At 36.3% G+C, this 25032-nt stretch overlaps 1 protein-coding gene and 1 non-coding gene across 3 annotated transcripts in view; both read right to left on the bottom strand.

Moving 5' to 3' along the window:
• EMCN (endomucin) overlaps positions 1–25032 on the bottom strand; it is a 93946-nt gene that overhangs the window by 24722 nt on the left and 44192 nt on the right. For both annotated transcript variants that reach the window (XM_030865592.3, XM_060299758.2), the window contains exons 4-5: positions 20035–20145; positions 7618–7656 (exon numbers count right to left, since the gene is read on the bottom strand). In XM_030865592.3, the coding sequence (XP_030721452.1) occupies positions 7618–7656; positions 20035–20145 (150 nt within the window). The remainder of the gene's footprint in view (positions 1–7617; positions 7657–20034; positions 20146–25032) is intronic.
• Positions 11878–12040, bottom strand: LOC115858199 (U1 spliceosomal RNA). Its single transcript, XR_004041566.1, has one exon. It is a non-coding gene; the product is annotated as a U1 spliceosomal RNA (small nuclear RNA).

Raw genomic sequence — 25032 nt, 5'->3', positions numbered from 1 at the left:
ACCTTCCTTAAGGCATACCATACACAGATATTAACAGGAGAAAAAGTGTGAGAGGCAGTAGAGGATAAAATATTCTAGTGTGAGAAAGAAAATAAAACTGTGTGTTCTGTTTTCATTTCACCATGTTTCCTATTCTTCTTTTTGATATGTACGCATTTGATATGTGTTTGAGGGACTAAATTCAATTGAACGGAATGCTTATTCATTTTTCTCATTATTTATAAATAATTGGAACTGGTCTCTAACTGCAATTTGATGGATTCATGTCTCACTTTTAAAAAGAACTTTCCAGCACTTGTCACAATAACTCATTCCCTCCTCCTTAACACCTTTTCTCCATGTGGCTCCAGCAGAGCACACACTGCTGGGTTTTCTCCTACCTTATGTCTTATTCTTCTCAGTCTCCTTGGCTGGTTTTGTCTCTTCTTTCTGACTCAGTCTTGGAGGGCCCCAGAATGCAGTCCTTTGTCCTCACGTCTAACTACACTAGTTTCATTGGTGATTTCAGTCAATTTCAAGGTTTAAATAGAATATCAGTGCAAATGATCTCCTAATTTATGCTTCCAGCCTAGACCTCTTTCCTAAATTTCAGATTCATAATCATGGCAAATAATAAAAATCTGAAACTCAACATGTCCAAACTTGAATTTCTGCTCTATCTGCAGCCTTTCTATCTTAGCTGATGGCAGATATTCCTTCCAGTTGCTCAGGCCAAAAGCCTCAGAGTTATTTTTGATTCATCTCTTTCTATACTATTCCAAATGCAATCGTCAAGAATGTCTATAGGCTCCACCTCCAAAATATATTTGGAATTTGGAGATTGCATGCCACCCTATGACCCTGTGACCACACTGGTCCAAGCTACCATCATTTCTCGCCTCGAAAATTTGCAAAAGATAATCTTGCTTCATTTGACAGTCTCTCCTCAGCAATCAGAGTTATACTTATAAAACATGAGTCAGATCATGTCACCCCTCTGTTTAAAATCCTCAGTGTTTTTCCATTCCACTTACAGAAAAAAATCACAGTCCTTGAAATAACCCACCAAATCTTAGGTAATCTGCCTGGTATATCCCCTGCCTTTCTCCCTGCCCTGTTTATTTAACACACCAGTCCTCTCCTCAAGTTGTAGCTCTGTTTAGATGCTCTTCCCCCACGTATTAGGTGGCTCACTTCCTTCTTGTATTTTCTCAAACCTTTTTTATGACTTATCTTGACCACTTTTTCAATACTGAAAATGGTCCCCACCTCTCTGGCACCCATAATCCCTCCCTTCTACACTGTTCTACATCTTCTCTTTCTCATAGCACTTACCACCTCCCACCTTGCTTTATAATTTGGTTAATTAATACGTGTATTGATTATAGTTTGTCTATACTTATACTAGAATATAAGATCCTCGAGGGCAAGAATCTTTATTTTGCTTACTGATATTTCCCAAGCGCTAGAGCAGTGTGTACAAGTAGCGACCATAAGTTTTGCTGAATGGACAAACAAATTTTTTGGCAGCAGACGCAACTATTGTTGAGGAGGAAGTGAATTCATGTGTTTTCCTTTTTTGCCTTAATATTAGGATGGGTACTTATTTAAAATCATTCTCATTAATTTTTTTCATTCATTCTGAAGTAATAGAAAAAAATAGACACCTACTCTGGGTCCAACAGTAGATGCTGAAGGAAATACAACAGAGTACATGAGAGAGTTATTTCATTTAAGGAGCTCCCACAGGGAAGGTGAACAGCACAAAGTTGATTGATGTGAAAAAAACAAACAGTACGTCAAGGATTAAAATAAGAGATACCATGTTATTGTTAATTGAATTTTACTTATAAATTAATTCTCAACAGAAAGAATTAGAGGTGCTTAAGCAATGATATAGGCCATAAGATGAATAAAATAAAAATGAGAAATCAGAACAAAGGAAACTGGAAGAAACAAATAAGCTCCTTCTAAGAGTTAATACCAAGCATCAATACGGTTGCTGGCGTTGGCCATAAGAATTGGTTCTGAGCATCCTGACACTCAGGGAAAGGGAGCATGGTTTACTCTAGGCTTTCATTATCAGAGTGGAAAATGGTCTATTATATACGTAAGTGGCACATCAGCGGCCCAGTCAGTAAATGCTATGAGTATGGTTGGTCCCATTCTCTGTTTTGGGAGGGGAATATGCTGGTATGATCCCTGAGGTCTCTTCTAGCTTTAAGATTTAGATTCTTGTCAGGGTTCCTTTCAATTCAGATTTTGTCATAGCTAGTCTGCATTTTCACTTTTAACGGGATCCCCTCATCTACTTAATGAGCAAAATGACAAAAGGAAACTTTTCTGCCTTCATATGAGAAAAATTAATTTCTGCTCTCATCAGACCTGAACTTTCTGACCTAGTTGTACACTTCAAGCTCTGCAAAAACAATTTTTATCTCAAAGTGCTTTCACTTTGCTTTGGGCCATCAGCATAACTAACCAGAAGTAATAGCATCCTCTAACCCAGTAATAACTGTGACTAGAGATTTGTTTACTTTAGGTAACTCTGTAGAAATATACGTTGAAGAAGGAGGGCATATTTTTCTTTTGTGACTTAATATAAATAGTTATTAATTTCCAGAAAATTATATACAATGCACAAAGAATGAATGGGGCACTGCTAATTACTTCCATATGTGCTAACTCACCTTATTCTTAAACATTTTTATTATGTGCTTTAAAGATGAGAGATACTGTGGCTCAGAGAGATAAGGTAACATGTCTTGCAATAAGCAGAAGGGCTAAGACATAAGCCAAGTATGACTCAAAACCCTATCTCTTTCCTTTCCATTATGCCGTGCAACCAACAGGTTTCAAGTGAGTTGAGTTCATCTTACTTGTTAATGGTATCATTATCAATGAGACCAGTGAAATTTTTTTCTCAGCATTCTGAAAGTTTTAGAATGTTCTCATCTCTCTCCCAAAATATATACATCATCTTACCTGAAATTCACAATTTGGATAGTACGACCTGAAAACACTGAGAAGCTTTTCAACGTGTAACTCTTCCTGTGCCATATGCTTTCTGAGAATGTGAGCGTAAGCAATCCAAAACACGGACATGAAAATGTTAAAAAGGACTTTATTTTCAAGTTATGGGACACTGCATGCCAGGCATTGTTCTAAGAGTTTTACACTCACTATTGTATTCATAATATTTTCATTTCATAAAGTGGAAACTGAAGCCCAGAGAGTGTAAATAATTTGCTCAAAGTCACACAGAGCTGGGGTTTGAATGCAAACTCTAGACTCTGTTCTGTCAACCACAATTCTGTGCTGCCTAAGCTTCTGCTCCTCAGTCGGAATGAGTTATAAGTGCATGCCTCTTATTTTTGTTACATGAAATGTTATCTATTTCAATTTCGGCTCCAATTGAGAAGGTATTCTTCCTACCAAGGTAAACTAAACACCTCCTTCCTTCAATAGGCCAAACCAGACTCTGCATATACATACAAGCAGACAGAATTATTCCTAGTGTATTAAATAAAACACATTGTAGAGCTCATTGGAAGAGCTCACACCCTTAGCAATATCATTGAAATGTGTTGGTTCTTAAAGTGAGTGTTGGCTAGCTAATCAGTTGAGACTGTGAGTTTTTATGACCTTTCAGTGTAGACTAGAGAGCCACAAGAACAGGGCCGAGCACTTCTTAGAGCGTTATCAGATCCCTGAACTAGAGAAGAACCCACATAGCCATACCTAGATTTATAGATTCATACAATTTCCTAAGTGGAAGTTTATGCCAGACCCTATCACATAAATATTGGTATATTTTTCATTCCATAACTGAGTTATTTTATTCTCAACTAATTTTCAAACAGCATAAAATTTCCAAGTTAACAAAAACAACTCTGGATATCACTTCGCTATGGGTATATTTCTAGTTTGAGTGCGTTCTACCTGAACAATAGTATCTGTCAATAGTTCTACCCGAACAAAGTTCTACCTGAACAAAGATTCTGTCATTCAAAGTTCAAACATTCAGGTAAGTAATCCTCTGTATAAAAATAATTCATGCTTCACATTATATGAATTCTGAGAGATGAGTAACCAATCCCAGGCATTACATAAGATGTCAAGCATAATGAATGAACCAAGACAGAGCATCCTCCTTTCCAAAGGCCAGTAGTCAGTTTTGATGGGACTTTTGCCTGTACTGGCTTCTGATTTTCCATCAAAATTAATGTCTACAATACAATTGAGGTCCTGAAACACAGTTGAGAAAGTCAAGAAGATGGGTACAATGAGAACTTTCACAAGCTGTGCTGGTGACTATGAGAATGTTGTTGTGGTGAGTAGTTTTATGTGTCAACTAGACTTGGCCATGGGGTTCTCAGATATTTGGTCAAGCATTATTCTGGTTGTGCCTGTGAATGTGTTTTTGGATGAGATTAACATTCAGATCAGTAGACTGAGTGAAATAGATTACCCTCCATTAGGGTGGCTCTGATCCAATCAGTTGAAGGTCTGTATAGAACAGAAAGGCTCCATGGAGTAAGAAGAACTCTTTCTGCCGGATTGCCTTGAGCTGGGATATCAGTGTTTCCTTTGCCTTTGAACTGAGATATCGACTCTTCTTGGGTCTTGAGCTTGCCAGCTTTCAGACTGGAACTTACACCATTTGCTCTCCTGGCCCTCAGCCCTTTGGACGGACTAGAACTATACCATCCATTCTCCTACCTTTCCAGGCCTCTAGTTTGCCAACTGAGATCTTAGGACTTCTCAGACTCTGTAATGCATGAGCCAATTCTTCATAATCAACCTCTTTAGAGATTTCCATGCATATATACAAATACATACATATATATATATATATATATATATTCTTTTTGTTCTGTTTCTCTGGAAAACCCTGACAAATATAGTTATATTTTCAGAAAGTTAAGGGCAGATGGTTTATTCCTTTCCCAATACTCTGAGGCATATTGTTCCATTTTTCTCTGGAGCTGAGGTCTCTTATTAAAGAAATCAAGAGGTTCATTTTCAAGGACAAATTATTAGCTCTGCCTGTCTGTGAGAAAATGATAAGGCTAAAGAAAAGTGAATTCTATCATTGCTTTAAATTGTTGTAATGGCCGCATGATGGCTGCATCTTTCTCTGGGGAATAAACAGTCTTTCATCACTTTTTAGTGGGTCTTTCTATCTCCTCATTAGCTCTGAATTCAGAGCTAAAAAAATGAGTAGGTAGAAAAATCTGGCAGCTAGAAGGTCGCTTTTTTCATGAACCCCTTCCTCATCTTTCTTAGACTGCTTTTTCCCACCCAATGTATACCACAACAACAGCTAAAGGGAAAAAACTCTCTTCCTTCTCTGATCTTAGCATAAGGTTACCTGAGGCTCATCTATGACACATCACTTTATACCTACATGACTGCTGGAGTGATTATAGTTATTTATAATATTGACTAGTCTTTAGTAACCCTTAATGGCAGGCTCCATGTAACACTCAAACTCTTAGCTAGTGCTATGTGTGATGGAACAGAACAAATATTTATTGAATGCCTCAGTTAGTGGTGATTGGTTGAATATACCATTCTGTATATTTGACAGGGGATTATACAAAATTTGGAGTCTCTCCAGGTATGTTTCAGTGGTCAGGTGAAGTTTGACTTTCCCACATGCTTTAGATATTGGGCATGAATTCCTCATGCTTAGCATTGTTAAACTCAGTTGTCCATTCATACTACCTTTGCTCTGTTGAGTGGAATGAATGGACATGTCTTCTGACTTTGACTGATCATTTCCATCTAACTATGACTATCTTTCTTTAATCTTTATTACATAAAATTGAATGTCATATCTATGTATAGTTGCTTATAATTCACATTTTATATATAGTTGCCTTACTTATCCTGAATTCCAAAAAAAGATCCTACATAAAACAATCAACAATTTCTAGATCCTTAAAAATAGTTTTTGAAGAGAGTGGTAAAAACATAATTTTTCAAGAAAATTAAAGTCAGATGCATAATCTGAAAGAAAATATCAAACATGAGAACTCAGTATGTTCTAGTCAAACATTAAATGTATATTTAACTCATATTTATGGAAGGAAGCAGTACTAATAATTCTGTGGTCAAGAAGGCTACCTCAACTTTACCTAAAAGAGAAATGCTAATTATTTTAAGGAGGATGCCTCTCCTTGATCATTTGGGTGAATATTTGTGAATTTTTTGAGTGTATCTGGATTTAGTCTTCAGCCCAAACATACATCTGAAGTTTGAGACTGACTTTTCTACAGCTGATAGAATCAGCCTCATTTCCTTCTAGTCTGCTATTCAAATCAGTGGTTTGTCTATTAATTGTTTTAGGAGCATTAGTTTCTATAATTCAAAATTAAAGTCTAAATGGGCTTTTTATTACATTTAAAAATCAATTATAGCTAAAGTTGGCATTGTGTTGATACCATTATTTTAAACAAAATAAAAGATGCTTCAGTCTCCCCTTAAAACGAGCTGACACTTTGTCAGCTTCCCAATTGTCTTTCATCTGTAACTTCTCCTTGATAACCAATCCATGAAGCGGGCGGACAGGACTTCTCCAGAACAGTGCAAAGCATCAGCCGATGTAAAGCTACCCTCTTTGCCTGGATGTACTATATTTATGCTTTGTTTTGCTTTGCTTTTCCCAATGTTTTTTCTGTTGCATTTCTAGACTATGTAGATGGAAATAAGAATAAAAAAATATGGCGATAAGGTGAAATAGAGTTAACAATATAAAAATAACTTCTTTATTCATTTGATGTATTATGTAGAAGATAAATGATGAAAAGTTAAAAGCATAATAATTTTCATTTCTAATTCTTTGAAGGTAAACTATGATGATTATTTAGGACATTTGTTGTGAAAATGTTATCAGAGTCGCTCATAATTTTCAAGCCTTTATTTTTCCAATTTTTTAAAAAGTTACATGATCTTACAAGTTTACTTCATGTATTTCTCATTTTATATATACCAAAGGTGGTTATTATTGAGAACCTAAGAGATTTGTCATGTATATAAGTACCAGGTAGGATGTAGGAAGGTAAAAATCCCCCAAACAATTATAATTTCAAAACAATAGGAAGATTCAACATCATCATTTTCCTCTGCCCAATAATCTTTTTCAATTTCTGTTGCTCCATCATCCAGAATTTATTCAGTTTAAAACTAAGGATGGCAAAGCATGAGCACTTCTTTAAGTGATAACATTTTAGGCTGTTAACTGTGGTTTATAACATCATCTCTTCGGATGCCAGGACCAGGCTTTGTTAGAAAGTAGAGAAGACAGCAAACACACACTCTATACTTCTGAGAGAGGGCAAGCTGACCACAGAAACAGACCAGGAACAGTAGGTTCTGAGCAGAGGAAAATTCCACAGGCTTTATGCATTTACCAGAACTGGTTCCACTCATCCCAGCCCCAGAGCACTGAGGCACATCATTGTATATTCTCCGGGACTGCATTTTTTTAACACAAGATTTCCTAAATATTTTAGTTGCCATGTAATGTTTTCCTTTGTGCTATTTCACTCTGTCCTCAGACTGATTGATCTACTTTGTCTCTTTCTTGGGATTTTACCCGGGAATATTTTCAGAGAAAGAAAATAAACTTACCTGTTGTTTCTGTGGCTTTGATTGAACTCTGAATCTCAGCTTTAGAGGAAAGAAAATTGAAAATTAAATGTTGAATATCAAATGTACTCTCACAATTATTTCAGGTGGTAAATAGATATAGATCTTAGCTCATTTCCGATTTACTTTCATCAAATCATAAAATCAAGAGGCTTCCTGATTAGAAGAAACTTCAGAGCAGGGGTCAGCCAACTTTTTCTTAAAGGGCCAAATAGTATTTTAAGCTTTGTGGGTCATAAGTCTCTAGTGACTATTCAGCTTTGCCATTGTAGTGTGAATGCAGCTATACATAATACCTAAAGAATATGTATGGCTGTATTCCCATTAAACCTTATTTACAAAAACAGGTGTGGGTCTGGATTGGCCTGTGAGCTGTATTTTGCTGAATCCTCTTTTGGAGCACCTAGTACAACCCCACATCTTGAATATGCCTAGATAACCCAGACAACTACAAAACTTTGGTAGGTACTTCATGAGTGGCACTGCCATGTGTCGTATTCCTACTAAGCTATTGTGCATCTCCTGACCTGAGGAAGATTCAGAATGGTTCAGACAGATTCCTCTGAAACTTAGGGAATTCCTCTAAAGTAAATATAGCTCAGAAGAGCTTCTACAAATAAAATCACCTGAGAATTATAATCAAAGATCACTTCAACAACTTGGAGTGTTTGCACCATGAACCAAGATTTGCCAAATGAAAAAATATAGAAAAAAATTGAAACAAATAGAAGCCCAATAATGATAGTTTAAAAATATTCACTTGCTTCCTTTGTATTTTCACTTGACTGTCTCATCATCATCTCAAATTTAACATGCCTGAAACAGAACTCTTTTTTACTGAAGTATAGTTGATTTATAATGTTGTGTTAATATCAGATGTACAGCACAGTGATAGTAATTCAGTTTATATATATATATTTTTTTATATATATATATTCTTTTTATTCTTTTTCAGATTTTTTCCCCTTATATGTTATTACAAAATATTGAGTATAATTCCCTGTGCTATATAGTAAGTCCCTGTTGGTTGTCTATTTTACATACAGTAATATGTATATGTTAATCCCAAACTCCTAATTTATCTCCTTCACTTCCCCTTTGGTAGCCATAAGTTTGTTCTCTACGTCTGTGAGTCTATTCCTGTAAATAAGTTCATCTGTATCTTTTTGTTTTAGATTCCACATATAAGCAATAGTATAATATTAGACTTTCCCTGTCTCACTTACTTCACTTAGCATGATAATCTCTAGGTCCATCCATGTTGCTGCAAATGGCATTATTTCATTCTTTTTTATGGCTGAGTAATATTCCATCGTATCTATATACCACATCTTCTTTATGCATTCATAACTCTTGACTAGCATCCTCAAACCCACCTCCGCCCTCACCATCTTAGATCAAAGCATGGTACAATTGTCTCCCAGGGGCACAAGCCTCATTTCCCTCCACTCTAGTCCACCACTCTGCCTCATCTGCTCAACAGTACTTTTATCACTCCAGGGACATTGATTCTTTAAAAATATGCTTGTTGTTAGTTAGAATGTAACTCCAGGAGGAAAAAGATTTCTTGTTTTACTCAGAGCCGTAATTGCAGAGCCTACTACCAGGTCTCTGGTAAAAATATAAGGAATGAACGAATAACAGTAGAAAGTAATAATAATAAACCTAGTTCTACCTCTTTGAATTCAATTTTTAAGAGAAAATGAATGCCTTACTTAATATTCCTGCTTGGATAATTATAGCTACTATTTTTCAAGCAACTCTTATGATCAGTTCCATATATTAATTTCTGATGTCTACAAGAAAGACGTTATTATTTCCATTTTGCAGATCTGCAAATATTGTTGAAAGCAGTGAAACTGCTTTCTCAAAGGGAGGACCGTGATTATAATTCAGGTCTGTTGGCTCTAAGGTCCATTCTCTTTTACTCAAAGAGACAGCTTTTCCTTCCACTAAACTGTTCTGAGTGGAAAGCTTATGTAATTAATTCCTACTTTTGATAACTAGTTAAAATACTTTTGAACATGGCATAATGTTGTACTTGAAAGTTGCAGTTAAAATATTTATCAGCTGCCAGAGGATTAGAATACAAATGAAATCCAAACCTTTTGTTCCTCCTGCTTTTAATATCAGGTCATAACCTTCTTGCTGATAGACTTTACAGAGAATGAAAAATTTTTAAACTCATATCAGATAAAACCTTCTGACTATCCTTTTTTGCATTTTTTTCATCCTTCAAAAATGCATAATGAGAGAATGGACTTGGGGACACAGGGAGGGGGAATGGTAAGCTGGGACCAAGTGAGAGAGTGGCATGGACATATATACAGTACTGGTTGTAAAATAGATAGCTAATGGGAAGCAGCTGCATAGCACAGGGAGATCAGTTCAGTGCTTTGTGACCACCTAGAGGGTTGGGATAGGGAGGCTGGGAGGGAGACGCAAGAGGGAGGGGATATGGGGATATATGTATACGTATAGCTGATTCACTTTGTTATACAGCAGAAACTAACTCGCCATTGTAAAGCAATTATACTCCAATAAAGATGTTTTAAAAAATGCATAATGATTTTAGAGGGACATATTACACAAAAGAAAAATAACTATGCCTTAAAGATGTAGCTGAATATTAAAAAAATAACATATAACAATTCAAAATCTGGGCTTCCCTGGTGGTGCAGTGGTTAAGAATCCGCCTGCCAATGCAGGGGACATGGGTTCAAACCCTGGTCCAGGAAGATCCCACATGCTGCAGAGTAACTAAGCCGGTGCACCACTGAGCCTGCTCTCTAGAGCCTGCGAGCCACAACTACTGAGCCTGTGTGCCACAACTACTGAAGCCCACACACCTAGAGCCGGTGCTCCGCAACAAGAGAAGCCCACTCCCAGCAACGAAGAGTAGACCCTGCTCGCTGCAAACAGAGAAAAGCCCGCACGCAGCAACAAAGACCCAAACGCGGCCAAAGAGAAAATAAATAAATTTATTTTAAAAAAATTCAAAATCCTTTTACTGAATCTTAATAGGTCCAGAATTTTATATATGAATGAATATGTTATTATTCGGAGGACAAAATTCTGTAAATCTTAAATATTTAATCAATACTGGAATATATATAGCTTTTTATCCTAAAATAAAGGATGTATTATTCTGAAGATAATAAAGTGTTTTCATATGGCATACTATTTTCAAATTTGGATTCAGTTCTGTGGATATAAAATCTTAATAGAGAGGAATGCTATGGAATATGGCTAAAGTATTATTCTTGTTTTTTTTTTTATTTATAAATTTCGTAATGCAAATGTGTTTTTAAGAAAAGGAAGTAGGTGAAGTCAAATAGCAAATAAGTGTGTAACCTAGTCTCAAACTTAGATGTTTAGTAAAAACCAAATCCTTAATCAGGGTGGCTGGCAACTTAAAATTTCTTGGTTGAGTTTGTCTCTAATATGAAACTGAAGTCTTATGAAATGCAAATGAACGTTGAAATGCTAAACTTTAATCCACAATTTAATCCAAAGCTAAACTTTGCTTAAACTATCAGCTTTTAAAACAGAAATAATAAGCAATACTACAACAAGTAACTTTGCTAAATATTCTTATCTTATGAAGGCCATTATATTTACAGCTATATATAGCTGTATATAATTACACACAGAACATGATTTATCATTAACAGGCCCAGGAGAAAAAATATATACAGCCATTCCCATACATAATTCTTTTCTGATTTGCTTAAAAATAATTTACTAGGACCAATTCAGATTTTCCTTCTTATTTCCACGCCGCCCTTCCAAACAAAGTATTGACTGAGCCACTGTACATGAGATGAGTTCTGGTTTGGCTAATCTGTGACTTGTGACTAAGACCTTGTTATCCTGAGTATTCCTCCTTTATCATCCCACATGAAATGATACAAACTTATTAAATATCATGTAAGAAACATTGTAATTAAGTTCCCAAATAAATGACATAGATAAATGGTGACATTCACAAGAGAACTAATGAGGATAGGTGATCAGATAAATTAGTGTTTTCCAAAGCATGAGATGCATAGCATTGTAAGAGAGATTCTATGAGGCAGTACTGGAAAGTGACATTAAATAAGATTGAAACACTAAATGAGAAAGTTATTTTCTTTTCAGCTTTTTTGTTTGTTTCAATGACGAAGTTTCAAAATTTCAATTTGATGCAAATATGTCATTAATATGTAGCATGTGCTTATATCATTTTTTTTTCACCCCACAGCGGGAAGAATGCAGTCCCCAACAATCACAAATTATTCAGTGGAGTTTTCCACATTTGGAAAAATCACAGGGGTCAGCACAGCACATCCAGAGTGCTATGGATAAGCCTTGACGGGGGAAAACCACCTTCATGATCCTGGTATCTCCCCTTCCAGGTAAGGATTTGATTTATTTTCTTAAACAAGGACAAGCAAGCCTCAAACTCAGAGCCTTTGGCAAGCAACAAAATCTAACTAGAATTTTGTTTTATTTTGCTTACATCATAGTGACTTTCTAGCTTCTGTTTATGCCAAGTCAAACTGGTTTTTCATTTATGATGGTTTACTTTTCAAACAAATTTAAGAATAAAAAGTGCATCAATTGAAAGAAAGTACTAAATAATAGTGCAGATGGTACGCATATCTGGCAACACTCATTAAGTTGTGGGAAGTATTGAGGTAGCATCTTGCAGAGGCTCTTGATAGTTGTGTAGAATTTGAATAAGCAAGTGAAGGAAGGACAAGGGGATGAAAGAAGGACCATACAGATGAGGAGGGCAGCATGAACAAATACCACAGTCGGGAATAAATCTGGTGACAGCAAGAGAACCACCCTGGTGAGAATCACAGGTTTATATTCAACCAGCCTATCAGTCCGTCAGTCTCTCATATTGATTGAACTTCTACTTGTCAAGCATATGATGCACCCAATTAAAAGCTAGTTGTTGTCTCATTCCTTTAGCTACCTTGTGTGAAACAGTTGTAATGAGAACAAGTGTGGTATAGTGACTTTTATGGGATTTGAGGCGAGAAAAACAGGGTCTGAATTTCATCTTTTAATTTAACCTTGGCCAAGTCATTTAGTCTTTCTGAACCTGCTTCCTTATTTGTGAAACTGGTATCATAAACACCAACTTTGCCTGGCTTTTATAAGGATTATCATTAATAAAAGAATAGCTAAAATGTATTATTTACTTTCCAGACACTGTTTTAAGCTTTATATAATTTTACCTCTTTTAATCTTCACATGAATCCCGTAAGGGTGTAGTCTTATTACAACCACTTTACAGATGAGGAAACTGAGAAGTTAAGGAGCTTACCAAAGGCCACAGTCCAAATAAATGGTTGTGCTTTTATTGGAACCTAAGCTATCTGATTTCAGAATCATTGTTTGTAACCCATAAGCTAACTTCCTCTTGGCATGATTGTAGATCCCTTTTTTTTTTATTTTAAGAAGGTTGTGGTGCCTTGGAAAGCACAGGCTGGGGCAGAGGCCATCCTCATGTTCAACCAGTAGTATATCTGAAGTGGCTACTTGATTACTACAATTATATGTGATTTTTGTGTTAAACAAACTCCATACTAAACTAGGATAAATTATGCAAAAAGGAAACATATACGATAAACTATTTGTTACATATAAATGTTATTAACTCTGACTAAATAACCTACTGATTACTTAGAAATGTTACTCGTTTTTACTTAACAAAAGTCAGATTTTTCCCTTCAGATTTCCAGTCTGTAATATTGTATATGCTGTGGTAGCAGAAGCTCTAAGTGGCAAAAGCCTGAGAAGTATTTTTATCCACGCACTTGCCTTAGTAGAGTTATGTCCTGACATTCGCCCATCTCAATTTGTCTTCTGCCTATAACCTTATTCCACATTCTCTCCTCAGCTGAGATAAAATCCACCAAAGGGAGAAAGAGCAATGGTCTCTCCTTCCCTGTCAATCTCTTACAGTGTGAACTATACCTGCTTTCAAATCTGGTTATAGATATCTGAATGACTAAGTTTCCAGAAAGAAAAGCATCTATTTTGCTTTCTCCCCTCCATCCTCCTTTTACTTTTCTCTTCTCTCTTCAGAAACCATCAGGTATGCAAAGGAAATGAAAAGAGTCAGAGAGGGTGCCACATTTTTAAGCCACTGGCAGAAACAGGGAACTCAGGAAGAGAAGATTTGTAATTTTACAACAGAGTTTTACGTCCAATTTTCCCACAGTTTAGATACTGGAGGATGGGGACTCCTGTGATTGACATTTCTTTGAATCACTCCTCAGTGCCCGGTGAGGTAGCCCTACCAATGGACAGTGACAAATGCATGGATGTTGAAATCTAGGCGTAACAAGGGTAAATTCAGGACATGGTCTGGAGTAGGCTAAATGGTGACATCCCCCTCCCCCTGACTTCCTTGGAAAGATATGTGTACCTAGAACCGGTGAATACAGCCTTATTAGAAAAAGGATCTTTGCCAGTGTAATTATGGATCTTGAGATGAAATCATTCCAGATTGGGGTGGGCCCAAAATCCCAAGAAATTGTCTCTATGAAAAAAGAAGACACAGACAGAAGAGGAGACACAGAAGGGAAGGCCGTATGTAGGCACACAGGGAAAAAGACAATGTGAAGACAGAGGCAGAGATTAGAGTGATGTATCTCTAAGCCAAGGAATGCAGAGAATTACTAGCAATTTCCAGAAGCTAGGGGGCATGTCAGGTCACCGATGCTCTCCAAAAGATTTTTAGTGAATAAATTAATTTACTAATTAATCCAAAGGGCCCGCGTTTCTTTATAAAGTCAGATCACTGAATTAATAAGGATTTCTATCTTAAAAATCCTAGTAGTCTAGAAATTTGTCTTCTACAGGCAGAATAAAAGAATAAAACAGGAGAAATACACACAACTTGAAGAGAATGGGAAACGATTAGAAATGTTTGGAGAACATGCTTTTTTGATCTACATTCCACCTTTCTAGGGGGTAAAGCAACAGACCTCAATAGCTCTTCTCTACTCTAAAACAAGCCTGCATTTGAGATAATGTACCCACAGTGCCTTTATCTGAGAGTCACTCTGCGAGGACCCATTCCCCATATGTTTAAGAGGTGTTCAACCTTCCCGTGCCTATAGATTGTTTTGTTCTCCTTCTGTTTCTCTGTCTTGGTTCCACTAATTTTGAATGCTTGTGTGTGTGAGGGGTGGAGATGGAAAGGGAGCATTGCCCTGCTAACCAGGAATCTGGGCAGACTCCTGGTCTCGTCAGGCGCCGATGGAAATGTGTGCAAACTCATTATATCAAGTGGAGTCCATGCTTAGCAGGGAGCACCTTGAGGAATGAGAGAGATCTAGGGAGGATGGCTGCCCAAAGAATGAGTTTTATAACAAAATTTCTAAAGGACTTAGCATAGAACTGGTTAATCAAATGGCAAATGCAACGGGAAGCAGTAAGTACCCTTCTTTCATTACCTTGCTTTCCAGGGTGTTTCATTTTTCAAGAAATGATTTTGTGGGTGTATTTTTTAAACTACTTGGAAGAAAGCCACTTCAGACTGTGTTTAGAAGCTAAGTAAATACAGGAGTCTCCAGAACTGAGATGCAGAGGGCATTTTATTGCATGAATCAAGGCAGAATTAGGAACCTCAAGTGACCCATGGGATTGACCACAGACTTCTAAGTGCTAATTTTAATAAACCATGGTTCTTGAATGACATTTTCCACATCAGGCACTGCCTGGGTGGGTGTCAGGGCAAAGTACAAATTATTTGAGTTTAATCCTCAACTGCTACACATTTTGCAGATGTGTATTCACTTTTATTCTTGTTTGTCTTGGGTGCAGTCATATTATGAGATGGATGAGGTTTTGGTTTGCCAAAGGTACTTTTTAGACATATATTGCCTACAAAATAGGTTCTACTCATCAGAGCCCAAAACACTACCACAAAAAAATGTTCTTCTTATGAAGGAAAAATTACCGTCTTCTTTAAGTTCCTTTATGTGGTGACTAATTAAATAGAATGATTAGTTTACAATTATGGTGTGAAATTCAACTTTTTCTAGATAACCTTTTTTATGTTGTGCCTAAGATGATTACAATAAAAAAGGGGGGAAATGGAGGTTCTCGATGTGTTTGTAGACAACATTGGGCCTTGGGCGTCTACAGTCCCCACTTGCTGTGTCATTCTACCCTAGAGGTCTCTCAAGAAGAGACTTGGAGACTGTGAGTCACCTGTAGCTGCTTTTTCTTAAGGACTACGTGTTTGCCAACAGTACATCCTGTATTTATAATGAACGGGATCTGATAAGGCTCTTACAGAAGATTGCTAGCTTTTCTACTCAGGATAGTTTGACTAAAAGTACAGATTACTTCCAGTCACAGAGGCCAGAGTAAGGGAAGTCCTTGTTGTGAAGATACATGTGGACTGGAACTGGAAAACTGTCAGGAATCAGGGGATCTCTCAGAACTGCTACTCTCTCTGTCTCGCCTGAACAACTTAATCTTGCTCACGGGGTCTCTCTATTTCCGCACATAGTCTCTCTCCATTCTTCTTCTACCAACTCTGCTTACTCATAATACCTGCTTCCTTATGCCGCAGGCATACACACCAATCACCGTGGCTGTCTCAGACTCACTCTACTAAAACCTTGCTACTACAGTTCCTCTGACTTTTTGGTTTCTTTGGGTTTTCTAGTTCAGATTACCCAGAAGGGAATTTTATTGGCCTAGATCAACATTCTCTTTCTTTTTAAACAAATCTTTCTTTGGAAACTCACCACTTAATGCACTCATTTTAAGTACACAACCCAATAATATTTAGTAAATGTATAGGGTTGTGTGACCATCACTATGCTACAGTTTTAGAACATTTTCGTCAACACAAAAAACTTCCTTGGGTCTTTCTGCAGTCAATCCCCAGGCCCATCTCCAGGTGTAGACAGCCACTTATCTGCTTTCTGTCCCTATAAAAATATCCTTTCTGGATATTTCACAGAAACGGAATCATATACGTTGTATTTTGAGAAAGACTTCTTTCACTGTATGATGTTTTTCAGATTCATGCTATTACAGAATGTATCAGGATTTTGTTCCTTTAAATTGCTGAATAGTATTCTATTATATGGATATCCCATGTTTTGGAATATTACAGATGAATTCCAAATGGAAAATCAAATGAGATATTCTATTTCGCCACTTAATGGACATTTGGATTGTTTTCAGTGTTTGACCATTATGAATCATGCTATTCTTAACACATTAATCACACCCTGTTTTGATTACTATAGCTTTAGAGTAAATTTTGAAATTGGCTGTGTTTGAGTCTTCCAATCTTGTTGTTCTTTTTCAAAAGTGTTTTGACTATTCAAGGTCCTTTTCATTTCCATATATATTTTAGGATTGATTTATCAATTTCTATGCAAAAAACCTGCTGGTATTCTAATAGGAATTGCACTGACTAATTTATCAATTATTGATCAACTTGGAAGCAACCGCCGTCTTAAAATATCAAGTCTTCCAATCCATAAACATGTAATGTTTGTTTGTTTATTTATTTATTTATTCTTTGCAATGTTAAATACGTATTTGAATTTTAATCGTGAGGTTATGCTGATGCCTTTGGTTTCAATATGATAATGCAGTGGTTTTTTTCCTTCCCCCATTCTGTATTTGTATCTCCCCTTTTCACATTGAGAACACATCTATATGTTTTTTCAATCTTGTAGTACCAAGTATTTAGATTCGCTATATTCATTTCAATAAAACAAACTCATCAAGTGAATTTCAGGATTTCTCTGCAGTGTTTTCCTTTTCTCTCCCCCCCTTTATCTGTTCTACTGAGGAGGGTATGCAGTTAAGACTATGTTGTTTAAAGTACTTGGATTCTTTTTGTGTGCTTTTTTAACAATTTTATATATGGTTAGGTAAAGTATTTCTGTTTGCATTTAATTTTTTCTATTTCTGTCTTTGTTGATGGTTATATACTTAGAAACAAATATATTTGTTACGAAAATTGATGGTAGGTTATTACAGTATAAAACCTAAGGAAGCAAATGTTCAAAACATTCATCATTGGCTTTAAAAAAATTTTAAACATACAGAAGCAACACACTCACATTCTACTTTTCTTTCCCCCGCGATTCCATCTTTCTTGTGAACCCTTGAAATGGCTTTGTGTGGCTAAAGTCAGAATCAAAATGATGTCATTTTTGCATCTCACTAGCACTTTCCCACTGGCAGTAATGTTTTAAAATCTGATTTCTTTGCTCAAGTACCAGATGTAATTGTACTAATGAAAAATTTTCTTTTTTGATTCTTAGTGGGCTTGTCTGAATCACTAAAACTAACAAGTGGTCTTTTCACATAATACTAAAATAAATGTATTATTTAAATTGTGTGTGCATTACATTAAAAATGCATATATTGCCTTTTGCTCCCTGCTCTGCTGTGTCTGGCCTGCTGGCTCACACCTGCCACATCTCCCATATGTGCTCTGATACCAGGCTCCACAATGTGAATGTCCAGAGCATGTGATCAGAATAGGCTCAGCTCTGCTTTGGCTTTGGGGGTCCCTTAGTTCTTTTGCTCCTCTTGCCTGGAAACTGACCCCATGATGTGTCCTTTTTAGGGTCCCAGACACCCACTAGAGCCCCTCCAGCTGATGTGCCAGGTACCACTGACTAGTCTTACTTAGTTCAGTTATACTCATATGACTATCTGCCTTAAGACAAAAAACTCAGGGAGGTGGCAGTGTGCAATAAAGAAGAGAACACAGGGCAAGGAATCAGATATGCCCAGTTGTTAATTCTGGTACTCACTAGCCCTACTGATGGGGACAAATCTTTCTTGATAATTCACTCCATTACCTCATTAGATCACTGGCTTATGATAAAAGGATATAACTCAGGGACAGCCAGATGGAAGAGATGCACAGGACAAGGTATGGAGAAAGGATGTGGAGCTTCCATGTCCTCTCCTAGTGCACCACTCTCCTCAAATCTTCACATGTTCACCAAATCAGAAATTTCCATTTATATATTTAATTTCTCACAGAAGTGTTTTATAGTTCAGTGTACAAATCTTACATTTCTATCGTTAAATTTACTCTTAAATACTTTATTCTTTCTGATGCTATTATGAATGGAATTGTTTCCTTATTTTTTGGATTGCCATTGCTAACGTAAAGAAATATGATTTATTTGTGCATATCTTGGATCCTCTGGTATAGAATACTCTTTATTAGTTCTAGTAGCTTTACTGTGAAATCTTTGGGTTTTCTACATAGATAATGATGCAGTCTACTGAGAAAAACACATTTATTTCCTCCTTTCCAATCTGGATGAATGATTCTATCTGTCCCTTTCTATCTATCTATCTATCTATCTACCTATCTATCAGCTTATTGCACTGTCTAGAACCTCTAGTTATAATTTTGAATAGAATTGGGGAGAGTGGAATCTTTGTTTTGTTCCAGATCTTAAGAGTAAAGTATTAAGTCTTTCACTATTAAGTATGATGTTTGCTGTATATTTTTCATAGATATCCTTTACCAGTTTGAGGAAGTTCCATTTTATTTATATTTAATTGAGTTTTAATTATGAGTGGGTGTTATATTTTGTCAAATACTTTTTCTGCATTTACTGAGTCTACTAATATGGTGTATTACATTACTTGATTTTCATATGTTAAACCAACCTTGCATTCCTGGATAAATTCCATTTGTTCATTCTTTATATCACTTTTCATATGTTACAGATTTTTTTGTAATATTTTATTAAGGATATTTGTATCTGTGTTCATGATGGATATTGGTCTGTAGCTTTCTTTATTTGTGTTTTCTTTTCATTCTTTTCTATCTTTGGTGTTAGGGTAATACTGGTCTCAGATAATTATCTGTGCGATGTTTCCTCTACATCATGAAAGAGTTTGAGAAGAATTAGTATTACTTCTTTTGTGAATATTTTGATAGAATCCACACTTGATGCCATCCTGCTTGGAGTTTTCTCCATGGGCCCATTTTTAACTTTCTAATGCAGAATCTTAAATTGCTTTAGGTCTTTTCAGTCTTCCTATCTTCTTGAGGCAGTTTTAGCAATTTGTTTCTAAGAATTTTTCCATTTCATCAAAGTTGTCTAATTTTTTGGCCAAGCTCACCTTTTTGTGCCAGGTGATATCATAGATTATTGCTCAGGCTTGGACTGATCCTCCTTGGCATCCACTCATTTGTGGCTATGGAGGGATAGAGTATCACTGTACAAAGCAAAGTCGCTAAATGGTTGTCCCATTTGGTAGAGACTAGGAGAGAATATAAGTAAGGCATTGTTCTTTGGTAGCTGTGGGCTGGAAAACATTCTGAGTTTAGTTCTATCCAATATACTAGTTTAACATTTCAACACAAATTCTTGTACTTACTCTTGGATTGGGGACTTTGTAATGTTGAAGTAGCATTTGGAAGTGGAAGATTTATCACTGTTGTTCTTGTAGTGATGAACGCAGTCTTCGTGACACCTTTGGCTGTAGATCCTAATTATGTAAAAAAGAATGAGTAGCCATCAGGGGTGTAAACAATCACTAGATCATATCATTAATATTAATATAAACATCCAGTTACAACTTGAAGATTAGTTACTTAAAGTCTTCTGATCAAGATCTAGAAATCCAGTGTTTTGATGTCTGTCTTTTGGTGAGTCAGTTAACTACATTTTTAAAAGTGGAGGGACATTAGACTCTCCTACATGTCTGATATAGGTTATTTCACTTGATCATAACAGTAATTCTATGAATTAAGTAGTAATTATGATCATAATTTTACGTATGATTCTGAAAAGTTATATAATTTCCCCACAGTCACAGAGAGCCAAACGTTTCTGATGTAAAACTTAGTTGCTCAGCTACCCTAGAAAGGGGGTGGTAAGGCAGCAGTAGTAGTTGAAAGTGGTAGTATGATTCCCATGCTGTCTAGGAGAGAATTTTCAGGTAGGTGGAATAGCAGGGAGGAAAGAGATAACAAGAAGTAAACAGAATAAACTTTTAATTATATTTAGTTCATTTTGGGGGGGGGCAAAAAGGAAATTCAGCAACAAAGAAAAAATAAGCTGAGTTTTCAAAAATAGCATTGGAATAAGATTACTTTAAATAGTCTATATTTGCACAAATATTATAAAACAAAATGATTGATGACCTTCAGTCTTTTCGAAGTCTAGCATGGGGAACATTGAGTTAGTAAAGAAAAGATAGGCATGCTGGTTAGTGCACGCTTAGTGTTAGCTAGATATGATGTTGGCTGGAGATGGGGGGAAGACAGTTTAATAGACTCCTCCCACAAAGAGGTCTGGAAGCCTGAACTGCTGGTGCCTTCCAGAAGTGCCAATCAGCTTTCATTCTATGGCAATAAGCATCTATAGTGCAATGCAAATTCTTAGTGCACTTGAGAGATTCATGCTGGAGAAGTTTATAGTTTGCAGGAAGACCTCATAGACAGTGGGTAAATATGTCTTCAGGCAAAAAGGCTTTAGAAATTGATATGCTAAAGAAAGTGAATAAATTTGAATAGAGGCTATAGGATTAACACTGCATATGAGAAAGAATGAGTGAAAATGGTCACCAACTTCAGAGGAATCTTGATTAAATTGAGAGGGAAATACTTGAGGAAGAAAAGAAATGTCTTATTATGTAAGGAAAGCAGAAATTGATCTTTGTAATAGTATGGAAGTGGGAAAGTTACAGAAACTCAACACTTGAGGATGAAGGAACGTGGGGATAAAGATCTTGCTTCTCACTGGAACTCCAAGAACATATGCTTTGAAAACATCAGAACAGGAGTTCTTCTTCAGAAATCTTCAGAGAAGAATTCTTCTGAGCTAAAATTGGAAACCATGAAAAAGCTATCCTGATGGGCTAAAGAATTCCCTTGTATAAAGCAGACTCAACAGTCTCGGTGATGGGAAAAAATAGAATGTATAGCTAAGGAAGATGCGAGGAGCTGCCAGTTTACGAAAATACAAAGAGAAAAGGAGAATAATGGAGTAGCTGGGGGTACAACCGCCAAGTTTTATTTAGAGAATTGCTTATTATTAATGTGGAATATACTTCACAAATGAGAATAGAATTAGAGCCCACACTCAATTCAGGACAGGTTGTCAATTACACATGTCAATTAGGCCATGGAAGGAGACAGGAATGTTTTGAAAGTGATCCAAATATTTAGAAATATTCATGGTGGACTATGAAAATAGAATAGAATGAAAGATGTATTGAATGAAAAGTGAAAAGAATGAAAAATGTGGAGACTAATGCTGCCACAGGCATAAACTTTCAAACTTTACTGGTGTACTAAATATTTCAAATCCTAATCTCAGAAGAAAAGACAATGAGTAACCTACATTTATTAAAATATGAGAATCATAGTCTTATATTAACGTCTTCTTGGGAAAATGTTCCCAATTGCACTTCAGGTTCACAGGTAGTAGATTCTGGACTTCTGCCAAGAAGTGATTGACACCTCAGAGCAAAAGGAAACCAATCTCAAAGCTGTTCTTTAAACTTATACGGTTTGCTCTCTTTCAGTTTTTCTGTCTGGCCATTTTCCCCCAGAAAACACTATATATCAGCAGTGGTCTACAGGTGTGACTCACACTGTTAAGTCTAGGTAATAATATATGTATTAGATTTGACAAACATTATTTTGCTTGAGCAATACTAATTTAAATCACAGCATCAAGATAATAGTGGCTTTACCTTTAGGACTTGTGTTTTTGAAATTTATGTTCTTTTAAGTCTTAGAATTGGATACAGGTGGAATGTATGAAAGACAAAATATGAGGAATTTTTAAACCATATTGAACTTGAAATAAAGAATCAAACACAAGAGATGCTTGAGAAAGTCTCATCGATACCACAGTGTAAATGCAGAGAAGAGACTTTGACTCCAACCAGAGCCCTAAGTTAGAACCATTGGCTAGAACTAAGCAGAATGAGGAATATGGGCTGTTTTATAATTTGTCTTGGTATTATCAATGTGAGATTCATGTTGTATGTTTTGGGAGGTTAAATTTTTGGAAGTAAGCAACAAATGTGAACTTTAATTATATTAGGAATTTAAGGTGTGTTTACAATGGACTGACTTGGAAGGGAGGATTTATGGAGTTAAATTGCGAAGCAAAGGGGATTAAGCAGCTTTATTCCTTTGAAATTACATAATTTGACTTACAGTATTGTTTTGTCCAATATGCGTAACAAAAGCTTCTTGTGTGGTCACTTTGTCTTCAGAAATAGAATATGGGATAAGTGACTTTTTGACGAAATCAACATTTACTAAAACATATGCTATAGAATACTAGTACTTTGGTATGTTACTTTGTTTATGTTAAAAAACACTTTGATAGTCAAATTATTTGGAGCCGCATAGTTTCTGAAAAAACATCAAATGAATGTCTTTGTGTTAGGATTACTGAGAATTGTTACAGATGTTATTGTGCATTGTAAAACCCTCTGAGGGTAGTATTTTCTAAAACAATTGCCCAAGTAGCTCCATTTTCAGGCATCATTCTATGGGCTAGTGCTTCATAGAAATTATGTACCCATAGCAATGAGGGTAGTCTGGGGTAAAATTATTTAATATCCTGATTCATCTAAGTGACTTCTGAGGTAATATTAAAGAGCCCACAGAAACACTGTGAAGGGCCTAAATGTTTATACCAACGATCCTAGGAAGATGTGTCAAAGCAGGGGCAAAGAACGGAAAAGAAGCTGCTTGAGGTTTTGCTCAGATTCTTCTGAACGCCTCCATTGGAGTGAAAAGCAATACCTCAGAATGTAAATAAGTTAAAATGCTAAACCCAAGGGAAAAAGATGTGAAGGAATGTCGGCCAAATACCTGAACAATTCAAAGAGAACGTAAGACGTCGTTCTCTCCAGTACTCACTCCTGAGGAAGAGGAGCTCAGATCATGCAACCAGACCATCCCGGTGTCCCCAGAGATTCTGGAGAAGCACAAAATGGTGCTGGTGAAGGAATGTACGTAAAGTAGGACTATAGCTTTCAGTGGGAGACAAGAAGAGGGGAAAGTTTTATTTCTATATAGATTTAAATTTCCTTTTTCTTTTCCATATTATTTAGAGGGTAGATTAAGGTAGGCATTAAGGGTCCCTTGGAATTGGGTGTTTAGCAATATCCTACCTCTTGCAAAACCATCAAGTACCGTGTAGTATGACCCCAGGAAAGTAGGCCCCAGCAGACTGCTGAGAGCTCCCTGCTGTTGAGGCCTGGCCTAATAAGGTGTTTAGGTGTCTCCAGATTTATCAATTCTCTAACCCAATTTACCAAGGTAAGCTCATATAGGAACTTGGGACTGATCCTAGGTCATGAATAAACTTACATCTGTACTTAGAGTGGCTTTTTGCATTATATACCCCCCAAATCAAGTGGGTTGAGGTATTTGGTGCCCTCGGAGCAATGTAGTAATGTTTTAATCCCTTCGTTCTTTCTTGGAGACTTCACTAACAAATAGATGTTGACTTTCTATTTCCTTAAGATCTATTTTAACAGTGTTTCTTGGAGCCAGAGCAAATATTGGTAGGAGCTTCTTCTTTATTTTCTCATATCAGTTGATCCTATTTACCCATAAATTCTTACATAGGAAAAATCAGCAACAGTGCTTATGGGGACATTAAAAGCTTCTCAAACATTTGAGCTGCCCCTTTGGAAAAACTGTAATTAACCATTACAGATGAGGTTATTCCCAGCTTAGATGGAGGGTGCAAAAGAATTGCTTTGTTTGTTTTCCAGTTGTAGAACACATTCATTACTTATTTTACTATGAATAGAATTTAACTAAACAGAATAATGACTTATTTCAGTAAATTTTAACTGTACTATTAAAGTCCTAAGGGTCCAGTAGGGAAGCCTCACAGGCTTGGCGGTAAGAGAGAGAAATGGCTGGCCGTCCACCCTGCACATACCACCACACTGCTTCAAACTGGGCGGTTCAACTTCTGTTTGTCTGATATATTCACATTTTGGACTTTGGCAAAAGATTTTATGAGAAACGTTTCTGCTAATTACAAACAATTTTAGACAACAACTAATTGCATTAATTATGAGGGTCCTAAAATCAGACATTGTCTGACCACACTGAAAGTAAGATGAACAACACAGTAGGCAGAAATAACAAGATCTTGTGTTATTGTGAAATTCATGTGCTAATAATGTTTCTATACTATGCTCAAGAATATCACCTTTCACTTGGACTTATTTACTCTTTTTAAAACACAATGCTAACAAGTTGGTTGTGTGTGTTTATGTATGTGTGTATGTGTTTTCCACTTAAAGGAGCAACCTAAAAGAAATAACCATTCATAGCAGGCTGGCAGTCTCACCCAAAATATAGCCTAAAAGCAGGGAAAGAACCAG

This window comes from Globicephala melas, chromosome 5 (genome assembly GCF_963455315.2).
Source record: "Globicephala melas chromosome 5, mGloMel1.2, whole genome shotgun sequence".
NCBI classification, from domain to species: Eukaryota; Metazoa; Chordata; class Mammalia; order Artiodactyla; family Delphinidae; genus Globicephala; species Globicephala melas.
Note: the sequence above shows the minus strand (reverse complement) of the source record. Positions and strands in the feature narration are given on the sequence as shown.